The sequence below is a fragment of the Panthera onca genome, chromosome B1, assembly GCF_046562875.1.
Source record: "Panthera onca isolate mPanOnc1 chromosome B1, mPanOnc1 haplotype 2, whole genome shotgun sequence".
In the NCBI taxonomy this organism is placed as follows: Eukaryota; Metazoa; Chordata; class Mammalia; order Carnivora; family Felidae; genus Panthera; species Panthera onca.
The window spans coordinates 151151839-151174741 of NC_138342.1; the positions used below are offsets into that span (position 1 = coordinate 151151839).

The window sequence follows — 22903 nt, forward strand, 5'->3', positions numbered from 1 at the left end:
ATAAATCATATCCTGAAAAACATCTGTTTATTGACATTCCTTTGTTGAAAGTACTGTACAATGATGTCTTTAACAACATATGGATTAAAAAAATACATGTCAATTTGGTGGGTGTGATTCTGAATTTCTTCATTAAAACATGACATATAAATCAAAGATACGTTCTGACCACATCAAAAGAAAACTAAATCAAAAGGCAATTAATCACATTCTACTGTTTTGGAAATGAATATCTTCTTGTGTAAGAGAGGACACTAGGTTCTCTTTCTGAGACACGCCACATAAACAGGATATGGTGTTTTTTATTTTCTCTTAAAAAGTCTTGGCTTAGTGAAGTAGTAATGTTAAAAAAGATGACTATAATCTATGACAAACAGCAGACCTGATTAAAACTGAGGTATTGTCCATTTTTGAATAAGCATTGCCTAGGTGTCTATCTCAAACATTAAGTAAGTATATATAAAAACAATAGCACATCTCTTCTGACTCCATTTTTGGCTCTTTATGAAACTGATAAGTATTTTTAAAAATTTTTAATGTTTATTTATTTATTTAATTTTATTTAAAATTTTTTAAAATATTTCTTTATTTTTGAGAGAGAGACAAAGCATGAGCAGGGGAGGAGCAGAGAGGGAGGGAGACACAGAATCCAAAGCAGCCTCCAGGCTCCAAGCTGTCAGCACAGAACCTGATGCGGGGCTCGAATGCATGAACCGCAAGATCATGACCTGAGTCGAAGTCAGACACTTAACCGACTGAGTCACCCAGGTGCCCCATACTGGTAAGTATTTTTATTAGTTCCTAATATTTCTAATTTACTTTTATAAGAACACCTCTTGATTAATTATCGGTTTTGCGGGGCGCCTGGGTGGCTCAGTCGGTTAAGCGTCGGACTTCAGCTCAGGTCACGCTCTCACCGTCCGTGAGTTCGAGCCCCGCATCGGGCTCTGGGCTGATGGCTCAGAGCCTGGAGCCTGCTTCCGATTCTGTGTCTCCCTCTCTCTCTGCCCCTCCCCTGTTCATGTTCTGTCTCTCTCTGTCTCAAAAATAAATAAACGTTAAAAAAAATTAAAAAAAAAATTATCGGTTTTGCAATATTGTCTATAATATCATAATAGGTAATATATCTATTGTACTCACTATGTAGTAGACACTATTTTATTTTATTTTATTTATTTTATTTTATTTTATTTTATCTTGTTTTGTTTTATTTTTGGGGGGGTAAGATTTTTATTAATTGGTTTTCTTTTAACATATCTTTTTTTTTTTTTTTAGTTTCTCTGTTACTCTTTTTTTAATATAATCTATTGTCAAGTTAGCCAACATACAGTGTATACTGTGTTCTTGCTTATGGGGGTAGATTCCCGTGATTCATCGCTTACGTACTACACCTAGTGCTCATCACAGCAAGTGCCCTCCTCAATAGCCATCACTCCTTTTCCCCTCTCCCCTGCCCCCACATTAACCCTCAATTTGTTCTCTGTATTTAAGAGTCCTTCTGGATTTGCCTCCCTTTTTGTTCGAAACTACCTTTCCCTCCTCCCTTCCCCCCATGGTCTTCTGTTAAGTTTCTCAAGTTCCACATATGAGTGAAAACATACGGTCTCTGTCTTTCTCTGACTGACTTATTTCACTTAGCATAATACCCTCTAGTTCCATCCATGGTGTTGCAAATGTCAGGATTTCATTCTTTCTCATTGCCAAGTGGTATTCCATTGCATCTATAAACCAGATCTTCTTTATCCATTCATCAGTTGATGGACATTTGGGATCTTTCCATGATTTGGCTATTGTTGAAAGCGCTGCTGTAAACATTGGAGTACATGTGACCCTATGAATCAGCACTCCTGTAGCCCTTGGATAAATTCCTAGTAGTGCTATTGCTGGGTTGTAGGGTAGTTCTGTTTTTAATTTTTTGAGGAATCTCCACACTGTTTTCCAAAGTGGCTGCACCAGTTTGCATTCCCACCAACAGTGCAAGAGGGTTCCTGTTTCTCCACATCCTCACCAACATGTGTTGTTTCCTGAGTTGTTAATTTTAGCCACTATGACCAGTGTGAGGTGGTATCTCAATGTGGTTTTGATTTGTATTTCCCTGATGATGAGTGATGTCAAGCATCTTTTCATGGGTCTGTTGACCGTCTGGATGTTGGAAAAGTGTCTATTTGTGTCTACTGCTCATTTCTTCACTGGATTACTTGTTTTTCAGGTGTTGAGTTTAGTAAGTTTTTTATAGATTTTGGATACTAACCCTTTATTTGATATGTCATTTGCAAATATCTTCTTCCATTCCATTGGTTGCCTTTTAGTTTTGTTGATTGTTTCCTTTGCAGTGAAGAAGCATTTTATCTTGATGAGGTCCTAATAGTTCATTTTTACTTTTGTTCCCTTACCTTCGCAGACATGTGGAGTAAGAGGTTGTTGTGGCTGAGGTCAAGAGATTGTTGTTTGTTTTCTCCTCTAGGGTTTTGATGGTTTTCTGTCTCACATTTAGGTCTTTTATTCATTTTGAGTTTATTTTTGTGTATGGTGTAAGAAAGCGGTCCAGTTTCATTCTTGTGTATGTTGCTGTCCGATTTTAAATACTTTACATTATTTCTCAACTCACTTATTCCTTACTACAAGTTTATAAGACAGATAAACTGTATTATCCTTATTTTAGAGATGAGGAAACTAACAGGTCAGCTCACCTGACATTACAAGGAAGAAATTAGTAGAGCTGAATTTACAACTCTGGGAGTCCAGCTCTAAGTACCTCTTAGAACTTTAACCTCTAAGTACACTGCCTTTCAAAGGCATTGAAACATTTTTCATGAAAATGAGTTCTCTAATTAATATGACTTTACAAATTTTATGTTTATATAATGCAAGAAATGATATATTTCAGTCAGTATTAATTATTACATTTAAAGTAAAAGATAACAGGGACACCTGGGTGGCTCAGTTAGTTGTGTCCAACTTTGATTCAGGTCATGATCTCGCAGTTCGTGGGTTGGAGCCCTGCGTCAGGTTCTATGCTGACAGCTCAGAGCCTGGAGCCTGCTTCAGATTCTGTGTCTCCCTCTCTCTCTGCCCCTCCCCTGCTTGTGTGCTCTCTCTCTTTCTCTCTCTCTCAAAAATAAATAAATAAACACTAAAAAAATAAAGTAGAAGATACATAAATAATTCTTTCAAAAAATCAGAGAAATGTAATTAAACTTAGAAAATATAAGGAATTCCCCCATTAATTTTATATATTTACTTGAGTGTTTTGGTATTTTCTTATGATTCTATAAAGGTCAAAAAACTTTCTGGAGAAATTGGATTGTTGGAGCACTAGAAGGGAGATTCTAACTAGTGTTCTAATCTGGAATTTGTTGTCATTTGATTTTAGAGATGATTATAAAGCTTATCTATCCGCCACCAGTGAAATCTCAGTATTATTGATGGTTACTTAAGGAAGCTGATGTAAGCTAAGGACCTCTTCACAGAAATATGCATAATCACACACATGCAAAATTCTTCTTACAACGGCTATTTTATGGTATTGTAAATTGATTACCCTTGAATAAACAACATCTTTAAAAAGCATCTGTTGATAAGTTTGCCTTTTCTAGTAAAAATTAATGTTCAAAAAATACATATTGTATAAGTAAACCTTAATTCCTTTCACAACCGAATTTCAAAGAAAGAGTGATTATATTTATTTTATTTATTTATTTTTTTAACATTTATTTATTTTTGAGAGACAGAGAGAGACAGAGCAGGAGCAAGGGAGGGGCAGAGAGAGAGGGAGACACAGAATCCGAAACAGGCTCCAGGCTCTGAGCCATCAGCACAGAGTCCAATGTGGGGCTTGAACTCACGAACCATGAGATCATGACCTGAGCCAAAGTCAGATGCTTAACCAACTGAGCCACCCAGGAGCCCTCGATTATATTTACTTTAAATGAAAGTTGAAATTGTGTTAGGATCTTTGGCAAGTCACTGTGCATAGCATTATTGATATAAAATTTCTTCCCATTATTTGATTTTTTTAATTTTAATTTTAATTTTTTTTTCCAGTATATGAAATTTATTATCAAAATGGTTTCCATCCATTATTTGATTTTTAATGAAAATAATGCTCCTGTAATATAAGCAGTAAGGTTGAGTGAGTACCTATTAGTATGTATTAGTAAAGTAAGCAGTAGATAACATTAAACTGCCTCTGATGTGCTTCCATTATTTTGTGAGGATTTTGCCATCCTCACTTTACAATGGACAAGATGGAGACTTAGATTAATAACTTGCAAGTGTGCATACAGTGTTCATTTACAGATTCTGGAAAATACCAGAACTTGCACGTTTTGGGGGAGGGTATTTTTTTGAGGAAGATAAAAATAACTTCACTGTCTATTGTATGCCTAGAATTCTGCTGGGTGCTTTACATACATTATTTCAGGCTCAAGGTAATCAGTATTTTCACTATCATGCATATATGGAAAATGAGCCTTTCACAACCAGAGACTTGCCCTACATCACAGCTGGTAAATCAGAGAGCCGGGACCTGGCTTGGGAGAGACAGTCCTCCTTGGACGTCTTGCTGGGTATGTGCCAAGACTGCAGGCCCTGACTATTCTTTTACCTGAGCCATTTCTCAGGGTTGTCCATACAGCTGCTAATTTTGAGAGATGAGACCATGTTGTTCCTTTAGACAAAGAGAAGGCTTGCTTCCAGCTTGCTCTAAAGCCAGTGGATCCCCCAAACTCAGTGTGCCACAGCCGTGTCATGGACACAGAGTGTGCGTGATACCCATCAGTGCCTGGTTCATCACCCCAGTGAAATTTGAGGGCAACGGAGCAGTTAGGCAAATTCGCTGATGCTTGTGTTACTTGCTTACAGTGAGTAATACATTCGTTTGTCTCTGACTCAGAGTCTTGCGTCTTCTGTCAGCATCCATAAAATAAGTGAAAGGCTAATTTTATAAGTAGAGTAAAACCAAATCCCAACTTTGACAATCTAAGAAAGGGTCATGTTTCTGGCCCCAAAGGCCTCACTTGAAAAGTACTTCATTTAAAAATTATCAATATAGGGGCGCCTGGGTGGCGCAGTCGGTTAAGCGTCCGACTTCAGCCAGGTCACGATCTTGCGGTCCGTGAGTTCGAGCCCCGCGTCAGGCTCTGGGCTGATGGCTCGGAGCCTGGAGCCTGTTTCCGATTCTGTGTCTCCCTCTCTCTCTGCCCCTCCCCCGTTCATGCTCTGTCTCTCTCTGTCCCAAAAATAAATAAAAAATGTTGAAAAAAAAAATTTAAAAATTATCAATATAATTCATGGATATCATTTAAAAAGTTCGAAGAGTATAGAAAGCATAAAAAAAACAGTTATATTTTTGTCCCACCCATCTTACCCCTGGTTCAGTTCTAGCTTCTCAGAAGCAGCCTTTCTTTAGATACTCTACTAAGATTTATAGTCATATATCCAAATTGCTATTATACTATGCTTGGTTTTTTAAGTTTGTAAAATTATCCATTTCCTGTAAGGAAAAAAATTCTTTTATACCACACTCCATGCACTTAACTCTCCCATAAAACTCAAAATTTAGTTACATAAATATTTATGGTTAAATTAATATTCAGTGCTTACGTGCTATGAACATGTAATTAGGTTCATGGTTACGCGTGGTAGTTTGCTCTAACTCTTGAGTAGCATGTTGTTTTCCTTAGTACTAATAATCGTCTCATCTTAATAGTCAACAAATTCCCTATCAGAGCTACAAATTCAACACACTTCCTATCAGAGCAACGAAGTCCCTCTCAATAGTTAATATAGCAGCTAATCTATCAATTCCTTTTTTTCGTGGAAACCTCTATTTTCTTCCATTCTTTCATTCTAATCAGATAGTAATCCTCTGTATCGATGTTCTGATTTTCATATTCTTTCTTTTCTACTTCTGTATATCTTGATATAACTTCTTAGGAGATTTCTTCACTTCATCTTCCAAATGCTCTACTGGTTCTTTTCACCAAAGTGAAAAACTCTGGTTTACTATTTTCCTGTTATGCTCTGAATGACTCCTTTTATTCCTGTCCTAGAAGGATCTTACTTCATGCATGCAATTGTCTAATCTATCTAGAGATGATTTTTTTTAACGGTCTCTTCTGCTCTCTTCCTTTTCTCTTGAGTCAATCCTTTTTCTTTAACTTTCTCCTCTTTTCTCTTTATTTTTCTCTGTATGTTTCTTCTAGCCTCTGCTTCTTTTTTTTTTAATTTTAGATTATTGTTAATATTATAGAATGGTCTCCTTTGTCTGTTTTTATTTAAGAATGAGGCAATAAAAACTATTTGGAACTCAGTTAGTAGTGGATGGTTCATTGAGTAATGGTCTTAACTGTAGGATAAAACATGGCTGCACAGATTTTTCCTTTGTGGTTCTCCAATTGTCAGCATCTATAGATCTTTTTCCAGAGGTGTATTCTTCTGACTACTACTACTCAATGAAAGACATTTAGAACGGGCTTTCAGCATTTTAGGGAGAACAAGAGTTTCACCATACAGTGTGCAAGCCTCATGTAATCTCTATTTTTTTTAGTACAATGACGCATGATAGATGCCACCCATGCCTGAAGTCCCTAGTCCTGAAGCTCTTGGCACAACCTCTCCAAGATTTTTTTGCTGTCCTGCTTTCTGCCCATTTCAGAAGGCAAAAAGGCAATTTCTACTCTGAAGGACAAGTGCAAGAAGCTCAGTTGGTTAAGTGTCTGACTTTGGCTCAGGTCATGATCTCACTGTACGTCAGTTCAAACCCTGCATTGGGCTCTGTGCTGACAGCTCAGAGCCTGGAGCCTGCTTCAGATCTTGTGTCTCCCTCTCTCTCTGCCCCTCCCCTGCTCATACTCTGTCTCTGTCTTTCTCTCAAAATAAATAAACATTAAAATAATTTTCTGAAAAAGAAATCTCAGTCTTCTTTCTACAAAGTTTAAATCAATTGTTGTCCTTTTATTTCTTTTCTAGCTCTTACTTTCTGAAGTCCGAGCTGCCTTACATTTCTGAAAGTGTGAGGATATTATTTTCTTCCTTTTGGGCTCCCCCTGTTAGCTTAGGTTTCAGCTCTGTTAAGTCAGTTTTCACAAGTGCATTCATTTTGAAGCTTCCTAAAATATGTCATCATCGCTCATCTGTCACTGTCTTCTTTCCTGTTACTTTCATCCTCCTGTGTGTTAATGCCATTTTTACTCCTTATTCAGTTTATTTTTTGTTTTAGTAGGAAGTACAGATAAATGGATCTGTTCATTTATGGATAAATTCAATAAGCCAGGTCTGCCAGAACATTCTTTAAACAAGCAGGGAAGCCAAATCTGTCATGAAACATCGTAGATGTTTCATTTGTAAATTGAGTGACAAATAGCACAACTCTTGTTAATAAAGAAACTGTTAGCCATTTGAAGATTTTAAAGTCCTGTGAGATTTCTAAAAACAACTCATAAAAAGTGAAGTTAGTCTGTTTATGTGAGCCAGAGTATAACAAACAAAAACTAGGAGCCTGATAGACATCATCTGTTTCATCTGAACTCATACTGAAAGACAAAAGATGCAACTCAGAATCATTTCCTAACTTTCCCCAAAATATTACAAGAATGTAAGCAATCTAGGGGTGCCTGGGTCATGATCTCATGGTTCATGGGTTTGAGCCCCACATCAGGCTGTGTGCTGACAGCTCAGAGCCTGGAGCCTGCTTCAGATTCTGTGTCTCCCTCTCTCTCTGCCCCTCCCCTGCTCGTGCTCTGTCTCTCAAAAATAAATAAACATTAAAAAAGTTTTAAAAATTTAAAAAATGAATGAAAGAAATCTGTAATGAATTGTCCATATCCAACAAGACTTGATATAAACAATGAAATGTCCATATATAAACTAAATAAAGAAAATAATTATGGAAGTTTTAAGATAATCATTTATTTTAGAATATTTTTCAGGTGTGACACAAATCACCACATATATCCTTTCAAGTTGTTATTTATTGAATTTACACTTATTTGATATTTAATAGACAAAGTTGAATGAGCTCCAAAGTTCAGTAGTCAAGAAATTTTAATATTAGTGTTTAAGTTTTGGTAATAATTATTGTTATGCTTTGGTATTCGTTTTTAAAAGCGACATAGTTTTCTTAGAAATGCATAATAAATAAAATGTAAATAAGATCTTTTCTAAAGGATGAACAGGGAAGCCCAAGGATATTAAAACAAAAATACAAATACCTGAAAGATAATTTATGGAAAATGAATCCCAAACGAGCAAATCCAAATATTCCTTCACTTATAAATATTTAAAGGAAGTATACATTCATAAAAATATAATCACAATGTATGAATCATCTACCACTCAATTTACCTTTAAACTACCCACCAATTTGGCTGATATTAAGAGGCTGTTAAAAATATAGATTTTTCAAGAATTATACAGTTCCTAGATCTGGAACTTGGGTCTATTATTGGTGATTAGACACATTTGGGAAATGGTATAATAGAGGAACTCAAGCAGAACAATGGTAGCCCTTACTCAAAACTCTCAAAACATTCATAAAAAGAAAAAAAAAAGAACGAAACAATAACACTGCATTTCACTGAAATCAAGTATTTTAAATCTATGACTCACCTTATTGAGTAAAGAACATTTCCATTCTTGAAAATTCTTAACAATTTATTGTCTGTAGTAACTTCATGAAAGTTGGCACCTTTTTCATTGGCAAAGAACAAATCAGGTTTCCAAATGGAGTCCAACATGGAAGGGTCTAGGTCTAAAGAATCATCAGGGTATTCACTATATGCAAGGCGAGGATCGTTCCACTTCTGACGAAGGAAGATATTGACTCTGTAATCCTATGGCAGAAGAAGGAAAGGGGAAAAAAAAACCTGCTTTAAAAACTTTAGAATCTTATGTGCTATTCTTTGGATGCCTCTGAATTTTAGCAAAAGCCACTGACCTCCTTGTGAGCTTTCATACCTCACAATCCTCACTCATTACCACTGACAAGAGTTGTTTAAGTTACAAGGCTTTGCCCATGTTTTAGTGATCTAGATGTCTCTAAAGAAAAGGCCACAGAGGAGTACACTTTTATCATGCCTGTATTTTGCCATTCCATTCAAATTTAACTTGGTTTGTCAGAATAAAATGTTAGGTTGCTATTAGACACTTGAAGTAAAATATTTTCAGCATCACATTTATTTTCTAGAACCATTTCTTTTCGTAAATATCCAACAGCATCCAGAATGCATTTAGTGAAATTTTCTCGAAAGCTGTCTTCTAAAAATGACTATATATACTTCTTTACAATGAAGACACATTTCCTCATGTTTAATATAGCAGTGAGTTCCATGAAACAGGTGATTTGGGAAAAATAAAAGGTGATTTTGAAATAAGAAGAGAATAATAGAGGAATATTATTGCCAGTAATCCTTTAAGAAGATTTGGCTGAAGAGTTTTCCCAATTAGACTACTCATAGTTAAGTTTTAAAAGGGGAAGTGTCAGGGGCACCTGGGTGGTTCAGCGTCCCACTTTGGCTCAGGTCATGATCTCATGGCTCCTCAGTTTGAGCCCTGTGTTGGGCTCTGTACTGACAGCTCAGAGCCTGGAGCCCGCTTCAGATTTGTGTCTCCCTCTCTCTCTGTCCCTCCTTGGCTCATACTCTGTCTCTCTCTCTCTCTCTCTCTCTCTCTCTCTCTCAAAAATAAACATTAACAAAAAAGGTGGGGGGGAAGAGTCAATGACTTCAATCAAATTCTTGCTCACAATTTCTGGACTAATGTATAGAATGACAAAGATTGATAGCCAGTATATGGATATAAGCACCACCTATGACTTTTGAAATGAGCACATAAATTTTAGATTTTTGAAATGAGCAAATAAATTAAACATGTAGATTTCATTATAAGCAGGAGTAAAGTGAACATTTTAGGAAGGTTTTATATCCATGGAATATAGCCAAGGCTGGAGATATTCAGAGAAACTGAACACCAGTTTTCATCTATTTTTTTTATTCTTTGAATACCAAATTACCAGGTATCAGAATATGTAACCAAGCAATCACAAAGAATGTTTCCATAAAATCAGGTCTGGTAGATTTCTTTCTCTCGCAGGGAGGTGAAACTCAGAGTAGTGAATGTTATAAGTCTATATGTTCCCCGGGCACCTGGGTGGCTCAGTTGGTCAGGTGACCAACTTCGGCTCAGGTCATGATCTTGGAGTTTGTGGGTTTGAGCCCCGCATCAGGCTCTGTGCTGACATCTCAGAGCCTGGAGCATGCTTCGGATTCTGTGTCTCCCTCTCTCTCTGCCCTTCCTCTGCCCCTGCTCTGTCTCTCTGTGTCTCAAAAATAAGTAAGACATTAAAAAAATTTTTTAAATAAATCTATATGTTCCCTTGATCATTATTTGCACACCGAGACCCTTATCTTCTAACTGCAACTGAGGTTACATACCAGATAATATTCTTTTCTGCTTGCTGGGTACCCCATGTATCTTCCAAAGTGACAATGGAACAGAGTTCACTTTGGCTTTTTACCACAAAGTTCACGATAATGTGGAAATCTCACCAGCCACAGGATCTGCAGAACCTGTAAATGGGGATACGTGAACAAGCTTCTACCAGCCAAAGACAGGTCACCCTCTTTTCGCCTAGAATTCAGAATGCCGAGGAGCAGAGCTCCATGGTTGGTGGCCAGTTCTTGCATCGCTTTGCTGCTCTGAAGTCTGTGCTTCAGCCCTGACTACCACCAAAGGAATAATTTCCCTCTGTCTTAACCATAGGAGAAGATGAAAGCAACCCCAGTTATAATGATGCCTGCCAGGAAAAATAACTGACAACTAAAGAATTTCCTTGGGACTGATTCTTACAATTATATGCATAATTGAGAATACGCTGCAAATGTTCCTCACTGTGAGGCTAAAATAAAAGTACTTTTTTTTTAACGTTTTATTTATTTTTGAGACAGAGAGAGACAGAGCATGAACGGGGGAGGGTCAGAGAGAGGGAGACACAGAATCGGAAACAGGCTCCAGGCTCTGAGCTGTCAGCACAGAGCCCGACGCGGGGCTCGAACTCACGGACCGGGAGATCATGACCTGAGCCGAAGTCGGCCGCTCAACCGACTGAGCCACCCAGGCGCCCCTAAAAGTACTTTTTAACCACAGTGTATACAGTAAGGTTTGGTTGACTCTCCTTATCCTATGCTATTGGTTTCGTGATAAGCTTTATAGACACAATCTCAGATCTTCCCGAAACACTTTTTGCTCTAAGACTGAGTTTAAAAAAGACATCAAGTATCCTTCAGTTTCTGTTTCTAAATCACACAGGGCAGAAACCACCTGCCACCTGTCACCAAGGCCAAATGTTATCTTATATCCATTGTGCTCTTTCTGTGAATAACCAGAAATATCTTTGTTTACTAACATATTTAAGTCTTTGTTTAGGACCAGAGTCTAATGAAAAACTAAAAAATGGCCATCTCTTGATGACCTAGAAACTAAGCTTTTAACAGTTCTCACAGTCTGAGTTTTGACCTGCCTGCAAATGAACATTGTGCTGGGAAGCTTCCCCATTAAACAACCAAATTCAGCATTTTGAATATAAATGTTTAAAGCTGATTCCTCATAGCCAATGTATCCCATTTACACTAGTCAACCATTTATATTATCCGTGAGTCTTGATCACTTGTGAAAATGTGCAAAGGGTAAAAAATGACATAGTCAAATAATGCCACCTAAGAGAAGTCCTCGTAACTCAATTTGAAATAACTTGCCTATACTAAAAGAGCAAAAATAAAGAAATAAAGACACAGTTTTGCAAAATAGAGATAATGGATGTGTATCCAGCACATGCAGAAAAATTTAAAATAGACCCACTAAAGCCAGCTTCAAAGTGTGTAATAATTCTTTGGCTATACATAAAAGAAAGACTGTTTTATTAATGGGAAGTTCTTCTGTTCACCTGTGCTATACTTCTATAATGGTGAAAATGTAGAAAGGTTATACGCAAGTAAAAAAAAAAAAAAGGACAACGATAAAAATGAGATAATATATATTGAGAATGAAATAAATATTTGTATCTCACATTTCTAAAATCTAGATATGCACTGAATTCATTCATAAGTCATATAAGGCAACTGAATTGACTTTTATATGGAATCATCAAATTTTAGGACAAAGACATTTAATGATTCTTTTCCTTACAAACCCCTTTTGCAGTAAACCCTCCAGAAGCTAATTTTATTTTTTCATCATTTTTTCATGCTACATAATAAATGAGTGATTCGTAAATATATGCTATACTATAGTAATTTATTATTAATATTTTACAGTAACAGTGATGAAATACAGCCATTATTTCATAAATTAGAAGAAACACTAATTTTGACCTTTCAGAAGTCAAAATTTATTATTACTATTATTAGAATAGAATGATACACATTAATAACTTTAATTTTGTAAGAAAATATCTTGTTGACAAAGTTATATACCATGTTTCATTTTGAAAGTAAGTATCCATTCAAATGTACTTAACTTTCATGTGTATGTCACATAGTAAAAAACAGACCCAATATTTAAAACTCTTACACTATAAGACACAAAAAAATAATAATTCAATTAGGCAAATATTGTAACGTTTTATATACTAGACCCAGAAGTAAATCTTCTTGGGATCAAATCTCAGCTCTCCCAGTGAACAGCTTTCTAATCTTCCTATGTCTTGTTTTTTCCTCCATAAAATAGGGATGGTTACAACAGTACTTCCCCTGAGAGGGGTGCTTTGAACACTGGATCGATTCACACAAGTATTAGGACCACACTCATTAAATATTAGCTTTTAGATCCTCAAAATTAGAATTCATATTAAATAGGAATTTGGTTGTATTTTCGGTTTATAAATTGGTTTTTGAAATAATAGGCATTTGGGACAGATAACTGTAATGTTGAACCTAGTGACTAGTATCTTAAGGAAAATTTTCAAACTCTTATGATAAGCTTATCATCAACTTTTTGTATTAACTTTTGCATTTCAACATTTATGTATATTTGTATTTCCTGTCTGTATTCAATTGCCCCTCCTCCCCCTGCCTCTATAATTTGTTTGTGTTATAAAGCCCCTTTCCATATAATGTCAAATATAGCTGCTTACATTTCACTCTGTGCCTGATGTTATACTAGGTGCTTCATGGATTATTCCTACTGTCCTCATCACAAATCTATGAGGTAGGTGTTATTATTTGCCTAGTTTTACAGATGTGGACTGTGGGACAAAGATAAGCTAACTAACTTCAACATGATTACTGAGCTAACAGGTGGCGTAACTGTAATCCAGGCCCATACATTCTGGTTTCAGAGCTTTGAAGAATACATTGCCCGCATGATTTAGTGCCAGTCATGACTGCCTTGTATGCAAACCAAATGTTTTGTAAATTAATGCAAAGATTCTGGGTTTCTGTGGTTTGTGTTTGCTTGTTTTGTAAAAAATTTTGGGGGTTACAGACCAACATACTCACTGACAGGAAATCACAAGTCCTATACCTAAATGTTATCCAATTAAATCTAATAGGTGCCAGGTTGTCATTGCTCCACAATGGGTACCCTGGGGAAAGACCAAATTTAGTAAAAACCACAGCCCAATGTATCACCGAAAATGACACAGAACACAATACTCATCTTTGGCTGTATAAGGGAGTATAGGATTGCTAGAAACTAACTAAAATGACCAGTTGGAAAAAAAAATAGAGAAAAATAATCATCTAATGTTAATACAAGTTGTCAACTGCTTCTCTTCCCTCTGGTCTATGATTCAGTTAAGTTTTAAGTTCCCTAGTGTTTTCAGGTCATTTCCAGTCCAGCAGCCTTCCCCCACTTTCTCCTTTTCTCCCCTGCCTTCGTACTTATTTCTGCCCTCTACTCTCCTTTTTAATCTGTTTCTCTGTCTCTGTGTCTGTCTCCCTCTCTCCTCCTCCCTCCTCCCCACCTCACGCATGTATGTACACACGCATTGCCTCCGTAGGAGTAGCCACCACATTTCTATACTGGTGATGTGTGCAAGTGGGTTTCAGCTGTGTTGTTACAGAATAAAGGAAACCGATCTCAACGATGCTATCACTGTTGACATCTTGATGTGTTTGTTTCCTTTCTTTTCTTTATCCTACACATTTTCACATAGTTGAAATTATATTGCACATGTGTTTTTGCATCTTTCATTTTCACTTAATGAATTTTTCGCGTTTTCTAATCATTCTTAATTGTCATTCCAATAGCTATACAGTGCATTTTTTTTTCAGTGTTTATTCAAATTCCAGTTGGTTAACATGCACTACAATATTAGTTTTGGGTATAGAATCTAATGATTCAACACTTCATACAGCACCCAGTGCTCATCACAAGTGCATTCCTTAATCCCCATCACCTATTTAACCCCTCTCCCCACCCACTTCCTCTCTGGGAACCAACAGTTTGTTCTCTATAGTTAATTGGTTTGCCTCTCTCTTTTCTCCCCCTTTGCTCGTTTGTTTGGTTGATGCATTTTTTCTTATACAAATAATTTTTCATGTGATGGATTAGGGTCTAGCTCATATGGAATCATACAATTTGCAAACACCTTAAAGGTGTTGATTTACTTACTATAACTAAACATATTTTTGTGTCATGTCTCAAATTTGGACAAAAATTAGGAGTATAAAGTATTATTATTTTTAAGTTTATTTATTTTGAGAAGGAGAAAGCATTAGTCAGGGAGATGAAGAAAGAAAGAGAGAGAGAGAGGGAGAATCCCAAGGAGGTACCATGTTGTCAGCACAGAGCCCGACAGAGGGCTTGAACCCATGAACCATGAGATCGTGACCTGAGCCGAAGTTGGTCACCCAACCAACTGAGCCACCCAGGTGCCCCGAATATAAAGTATTCTTAAAAATGAATATGCTAGGCATATTTTCAGAAGATACTTCTTTAAAAATACTCTATTAAAATGTTATTATGAAAATACTCATTGCAAAATAGCACAAAAATAAATATTATCACCAAGTAGAGGATTTTTTAAAAACAACTTGGATGCTTTCCAATGATTGCAAACATTTTCATCTAAAATGATGATTTCATGGAAACTATTACTGCCTTTCTTATTTAAATCTGATTTAATCAGAATGGTTTTACAAATTCAACATTTAGAATATTAATTAATCTTTTGAAAAGATACTTTTTCCAAGGTAAAGAATTCGGTTCCTATCGCTGTTTTTAAAATTGCTGATGATGTTGTTAATGCTATTATTTGAGAATGGTATTTAACCTCATTAAATTATTGGAAACTTATTTGAAAACTGCGATGCTTAACTTGATGTAAGTTTGCCACAGTACATCATTATTCAATGGCTTTCTGTAAAAGTAAATGTGTATATTTAATGGCACATGCATATATTTGAGCACCTCTATGTTGAAAAGTTAAGATGGATCATTTATTTTTACTAAAAATTCAACAAAATTTATTCAAATTAAGTATTAAAGGGGTGCCTGGGTGGCTCAGTCATTGAATGTCGGACTCTTGATTTCAGCTCAGGTCATGAAATCACAGTTCATGAGTTCAAACCCTGCATCAGGCTCTGCACTGACAGTGTGGATCCTGCTTGGGATTCTCTCTTTCTCCCTCTCTCTCTGCCCCTCTCTGCTCTTGTGCTTCCCCCTACTCCATAAATAAATAAATAAACATTAAAAAATATATTAACAGACCAATGTTATCCTCAAATTTATTTAGATTCATTCAACAAATGCTTATCACATATTGCCAAACTGTGATTCAGTTGAGTGCTGATGACACAATATTTACAGATGATCTCTGCTATCACTATGTTGTGCAAGATATATCGTAAACAATTAGCTTTCCACCTTATAAGTGCTCTGTTGGAAGCATTGCACAGCAAGCTATGGAAACATAAGGAATATGTAGCTAACAGGGACCAAGGTGGAAGGATCAGTGAAGATGTCCTTAGGAAAATCTAATTGGGCTTGATCTTCAAAGTGAAAAAAATTTACGTAGGCAAACACTGAAAACATAATAAAATGTATCTCATATTTTGACACAAAATCCAGTAATCATTGTAATTTTGGATGATTAGCACAGGAAGCTGGCTGAATTTTAATATCATAATTTATTTTTTTCACTTGATATCTATTGAGCACTTTCTATGTAGCAGGCAATTGCAGAGGATTATAAGGTGACTTATGCATAGTGCCTGTCATCTGGAGGCGAATAGTCTAAAGGAAAGGGAAAGGAAGACAATACGAATAAAAGCAGGGGATAAGGAAGAAATATATTATGAAAATAAGAGCTTTACTGACTTTTACCTGGTGTTATTTTATTTAAAAAATTAAAATATAATAAAGAGTGTGAGAAAACAAGGCTTGATGTGTAAGAAATACAGGTATAGATACAGATATTGATGAAAAACATATTTATGAAGACTTGTGCTTCCAACATAATGGTAGATTGGACACATGGAAGGGCCCACCTATTGTAGATTATTTTCTGAATAAAGGAAATATATATATACTTTTTCAAAAGTTTACTGCCTTCAAGAAAATACCGGGATTCTTCAAAGACAAAAATGGTAACAAAAATAAGAGTTAGCTAAAGCCACAGTAAAAGCAGTGACGGTAAGTAAATACAAAGGTCTAGATTGGGAAACTGAGTCATGTGCCACCACAAAATGGAAAACCCGAACCTGTGACTAAGAATTAACCCATTAGATCCTCAAGTATATCACAGATTATGTTCAGATAAATGTGTTTATAGCAACAGCAATAATTCACTACAGACAAAAAAAGGAGACATGAGCAGGCATGAACTTTAATGGAAATAGCATATCAAAATATGGAATAAACATGTAACATATATTTAAGGAAATAAAAGGTAAATTCAGGACTAGAAGCCAATAATTACCAGGAATATTTGAAAATCATAAAATAAAATAATTATAAAATAAAAACATAACTGTTGAAATTAAAGACTTGATAGATGTGTTAAAGCATATAAGAAACATCTGAAGAAAGAATTTTGTAGCACAAACAAAAGAAACTAATGCACAGATACAGGGAAGTCAAACATACCAATAAAGGTAAATAAAAAAAAGTCCATGTGAAGACATTATATTAAAACTGTGTTTAAAAGAATCACCTTTCTATTGCCAAACAATATTCCCTTGTATGGAATAGCACATTTTATTAAAAAAAATAATGTTTACTTATTAAGAGAGATACAGAGAGAGAGAGAGAGAGAGAGAGAGAGAGAGAACAAGCAGGGGAGGGACAGAGAGAGAGGGAGACACAGAATCTGAAGCAGGCTCTAGGCTCTGAGCTGTCAGCACAGAGCCCGACGTAGGGTTCGAACTCACCGACCGTGAGATCATGACCTGACCTGATGTCAGACTCTCAGCCAACTGAGCCACCCAGGAGTTCCAGCACATTTTATTTAAACATTCATCAAAATAAATGGAGTACTGATACATGCTGCAACATGGGAGAATCTTGCAAATATTATGCTAAAAAAGCCAGTCACAAAACCATGTATTGTAGGATTCCATGTATATAAAATGTTGACATTAGACAAACCTATGGAGACAGAAAGCAGAATAGTAGTTGGGGAGAGGTAAAAAGTGACTTCTAAAGTGTACTTGGTTTCTTTTGGGACAATAAATGTTCAAAAATGGTTGTGGTGATGGTTGCACAACTGTGTGAATACACTAAAAATCATTTAATTATAGACTGACAAGGACGAATCATATGATACATGTATGATACATAAATAATCACCATTATTGGAAAATACTTAGACTGGTGGTGGAGTTTGCATCAATAATGAAATCCAGAATATAGTGGGTTAACATACTCAAAATATTAAGAGAATATTATAGTTAATTTGATTAGTATACTCAGTAATAATCTTTCAAAATTGAAAGTGAAAAAATCATTAAAGAAAAACACAGTTTTCTCTTGAACATTTATAAAGTAGACTTTTAATTAATGCACTTCAGAAGGACAGAATTAAACAAAAAAACACGTAGAATGCTGCTCTGAAATGCAAACAGAAATGAGGGACAAGAACTGGAAAACTTTGATATGAATTTGAGCAGACTTCTTCTATATAAAAAATTGCTACGAATGCATAATTTATGCGGTTGAAATGAACTGAAATATTGAAAAAACAATATCACAGGCTATAACTGATCACATAAGACATATAGAAATAAATCTTTAAAAACATGAAAGAGTTTTACCTAGAACACCTTCTAATTTCTTGAAAACGTAAGTAAATAAATAAATGGGAGGAAACTCCATGATTCTACAAAGAAAGAGGAAATGTTACAAAGGTAACAATTATTTACTAACTAGCTGCTAGATTCAATGTAATTTTTGTCAAAACAAAACAATTTTTTGAGACAATTGATTAGCTAATTACATAATTTGTATAGAATACTACCAAAGGTCCAGGATAGTCAAGGCATTCTTAGAGAAGAAGAAAAGAGTAGAAAGGCTTACTACAGGAACTATTTAAGATGAGTATAAAACTTTAAAACATTATGGTTGGTTCAAAGACAAAGTGATCAATGGGACAAAATGAGGAGTCTAAAAACAACTGTTTGTGTGGTATACGAAGGAAGTAGAACTGCAGATTACTGGTGGCTGCATGGACTACTTACTAAATGGTTTTGTGTATAACAAGAAGGTTAAATTTTATCCCAACAATAAGGCTCAATAAAGCAAGTTTGGATGAATTAAAAGTTCAAACAAGATGGGTTAAAAAAAAACCAGAAAACACCGTAGAGTAGTCTAGCCTTGAGGTAGGGTCGATTTTTTAAGAAGCACAATAGTACTGATCATAAAATAAAGATTAATAAATTCCATGATGTCAAAATTAAGAAATTATTTTTGTAAGATTTTTTATGTTTATTTATTTTTGAAAGAGAGAAGGGGAGGGAGAGAGAGAATCCCAAACAGGCTCCACACTGTCAGCACAGAGCCCAACCCAGGGCTTGAATTCACAAACCGTGAGATCATGACCGAGACTGAAATCAAGAGTTGGATGCTCAACCAACTGAGCCACCCGGGATCCCCTCCAAATTAAGAAATTCTTTTCATTAAAAGCCCACTTAAGAATAATGAAAAGCCAAACCACCCTGGAAGAAGGTATTTGTCACACAGGTATAACTGACAACTGGCTATTGTCAAACTATAAAATATCTCATACTAATCGTTGAGAAAAAGACAAAGAATTGAGTAGAAAAATGATCAAAGGTAAACACATTTCACTGGGCAAAGATCACAAATGTCCAAGAAGTATGTGAAAAGTTGCTCAAACTCATTTGTAAGCAAAGCAATGCAAAATTAAGACATTGAGTTTGATGATATCAGAATTTGGCAAACATATAGAGCAAAATAATCCTATATACACTACTGTTGAAAGTAGAAAAAGACGGGAAAAATTGACATTGTACTGTAAATTACATATGAATACTCAAGATACCAATATTTTAGTTCTAAGTATAGATCCTAAACTCCTGCACATGTGCATGAGGAGACATTACACACTAGTATTTATACTAGTCTGTTAGCTATAGTAAAAAAAAAAAAAAAAAAAAAAACACACACACACAAACAAAACTGGGAACTAATCCAAATATGCATTGTCAATAAAATGGATAATAAACTACAATACATCAACAAAATTAGGTATTACATAACAGTGAAATGAGTTGATACTACTATCTGCAATAAAGAGGATGAATCTTAGCAATGTTAAATTTTAGTGAAAACAAAGGAAATGTCAAAATGTTTATGGCCCTATTTTTGTAAAATTCAAAACCAGGCAATCCCTCTCTCTTTATCTATCTATCTATCTATCTATCTATCTATCATCTATCTATCTATCTATCTATCTATCTATCTATCATCTATCTACCTATGTATCATCTATCGATCTTCTACCTATTTCACTATCATCAAAATTGTGAAAGCAACAAAGGGAATTACAACACAAAATTCATTGTGTTGTATCTATCTATCTATCTATCATCTATCTATCTATCTATCTATCATCTATCTACCTATGTATCATCTATCGATCTTCTACCTATTTCACTATCATCAAAATTGTGAAAGCAACAAAGGGAATTACAACACAAAATTCATGATAGTGGTTACCTAGGGAGATATTAAGGGAATGGGATTGGGGTGGACTATACAGGTATGTTTAATATTGGTCATGCTTTAGTTCTGAAGTTAGGTGGTAGTTTCAATAGTTTTGCTCTATTACATTATACCTTGTCACTTACATATATTATTCATGTAGTTATATACCAAAATATTGATATCTGAATATGAAATGAATCATTGGAAATGTTCATTGGAACTGTCTATTCATTTATAGGAAATACACTACACTTTGCAGTGTTTTGCCATTGATATACTTTTTGTAAAATATTTTATAATTTTTCCCACATAGTATTAGCATCTTTTTATTGCACATCTTATATGATGTTGTGGTGGGTGGGGTGATGGCCCAAAGATGTGTACATCATAATCCCCAGAATCTGTGAATGTGCACTCTTATTTAGTGCAAGAGATTTTGCAGATGTGATTAAGAACCCAGAAATGGGATTATCCAGATGGGCCCAATGTAATTACAAGGATCCTTATAAGCGAAATAGAGGCAGAGTCAGTATCAGAGTGATGTGATGTGGGATTGAGTTGGGTTACAATAAAGGAAGGAGGCCATGAGCCAAAGAGGAAGAGAAGCCTCTAGAAATGTAGAAAGAAAGGGAATGGATTCACTCCCAGAGTTCCTCAAAGAAATCTGCAGGCACCTTGATTTTTGCCCTGTAAAACCCATTTTTGACCTCTGAGCTCCAGAACTGTAGGAGAATGCTTTTGTGTCCCTAATCCACTAATTTGGTAACATTTTGTTACCGCAGCAATTAAACAAACAAATCCTGATACATATATGTCTATTAATTGATTTGTATGCATTATCATTCTCATGCTTCAAAGAAGTTTCTAGAACAATAGAATATTTTGCCAATCATTTGAGCGGATAGAACATTTAAGGCAAAAATCACTGAATTCATATGCAAATGGAAAAATAACTCAGAATTCTTCCTGTTTTTAGGAGTCCTCATGAGACACCCTGGTTAATTTCAAAATGATCAGAAAATAATTTTCCTTTCTCAAAGAAATAAGGACAAAGCCCAAACTCCCTAACAAATGTCTTGCTGGTTTCATTTTATAAGATTTTCTAACTCTGCAGTACTGTACAACGAAGGTTTCCATGCATCACAAAGTGCAGAACACTAATACTCAATGGTAGAATAATTGCTGCTAATGTCATCTCCATAATATTCCCCATGTTGCTGGTACCATCTGCTCTATAAACCCCACCACAGGGAGGGTGGTCATTTGGGGCCATTGATTCTGAAATAATGGCCCACTGGGAAAGTGCCTTTCCATTGTCAGTTACTAAACCAGGAGGGGAAAAAAAAACATTTTGTAAGAACTATTTAGAGTCTCAGAAAGGTTATTTAAAATCTCCCCTTGACTTCTTCATTATCCATATGCTTAATTATCCTCTAGAAAAGGGTAGAGTTGTTTTAGAATTATGAAAACATGTTTTTAGCAAACCTAATTATGTACCGATACTGGAAACTTAAAGTTAAGAATTCCCGAACATTAAAGTAGACTCTCAAAAAATATGTAGACAATACAAACAAAATCAATCCCTATTTGTTTTCAGAATTTGAGAGGTTTTCTCTTACAATGACAGTATTTAAAGGAAATGTTAGTTATTAGAATTTAACAGGATTGGTCAGAATATGTGTGTTGAGTCGATTCAATAACACTGTTTCATTCAGTAAACTCTGATTTGTCTTAGTCTGTCCAAGCTGCTATAACAAAATATGATAGATTGAGTGGCTTATACACAACAATAATTTATTTTTCACAGTTCTGGGGGCTAGAAGTCCAAAATCAGGATGCCAGGTTGTAGACTTCTCATTGTATCTTCACATGGTGGGGCTGGGAGCTCTGCAGGATCTCTGTATAAAATCACTAATCCCATTCATGAGGGTTTCCTCATGACCTACACATCTCTCCTAGTCCTACCCACTACCTTTGGCAGGGTTAGGATTTCAATATATGAATTTTGGGGAGGACACAAACATTCAGACAATAGCAAGCTTAAAAAATTAAACCACTGGCAAAAACAATAAAGAGCTGTATTCCACTGCTCAGGGTGTAAATTTCTGGGGAGGTAAATTTAGTCCATGGGAACGTTCTTGCAGAAGATTTTTTCCAATTAATATAGTTCATTCAGTTTGGGCATGTCTGGCTTTAGAGGTAAAGATCTGGACAGAGTCAATACTTCCAGTGGCTGCTTCCTTTCAATGAAAACTAGTAATTTATGTTCTTCTTTGGTTGTAATGTAGCAAATTATTCTACGTCTTAATGTGTTCATTGCAGTGCTCCATGAGATTCAGTTTAACTAGTGACTTCCTTCTGCTTCCAGTGCTCACTTCCATTCCTACTGAATTCCCCTTTGCCTGCAGATTGTATGCACAGGCATTCCATCTCAACCTTCTCACAGCCAGCTAGAATGCATTCTCTGCTAAAGCAATCTGTGCCAACAACCCCCCACCCAAAAAAAAACCCCAAACTGGCACAATCTTCCTGTCTCATATTTCTGCCCAAATCAGTGTCTAAACTTCAGTTAACTCCATTTGGTATTATACCAAATAGGAAGAGGAAGTTTATATGTTTTTCCTGGTTTAGGCAACAAAGACATGGAAATTCTGTCACTACTACTGTCATTCATGACCCAAAATTTGTATCAAAATTTATACCCAAAACAGAATGTGCTTATCTGTTTGCTTTTATTTCT

At 35.6% G+C, this 22903-nt stretch overlaps 1 protein-coding gene across 3 annotated transcripts in view; it reads right to left on the minus strand.

Annotated features, from left to right (window-relative positions):
- GLRA3 (glycine receptor alpha 3) overlaps nucleotides 1–22903 on the minus strand; it is a 235028-nt gene that overhangs the window by 109345 nt on the left and 102780 nt on the right. For all 3 annotated transcript variants that reach the window (XM_078445598.2, XM_078445600.1, XM_078445597.1), the window contains exon 4: nucleotides 8611–8834. In XM_078445598.2, coding sequence (XP_078301724.2) covers nucleotides 8611–8834 — 224 coding nt within the window. The remainder of the gene's footprint in view (nucleotides 1–8610; nucleotides 8835–22903) is intronic.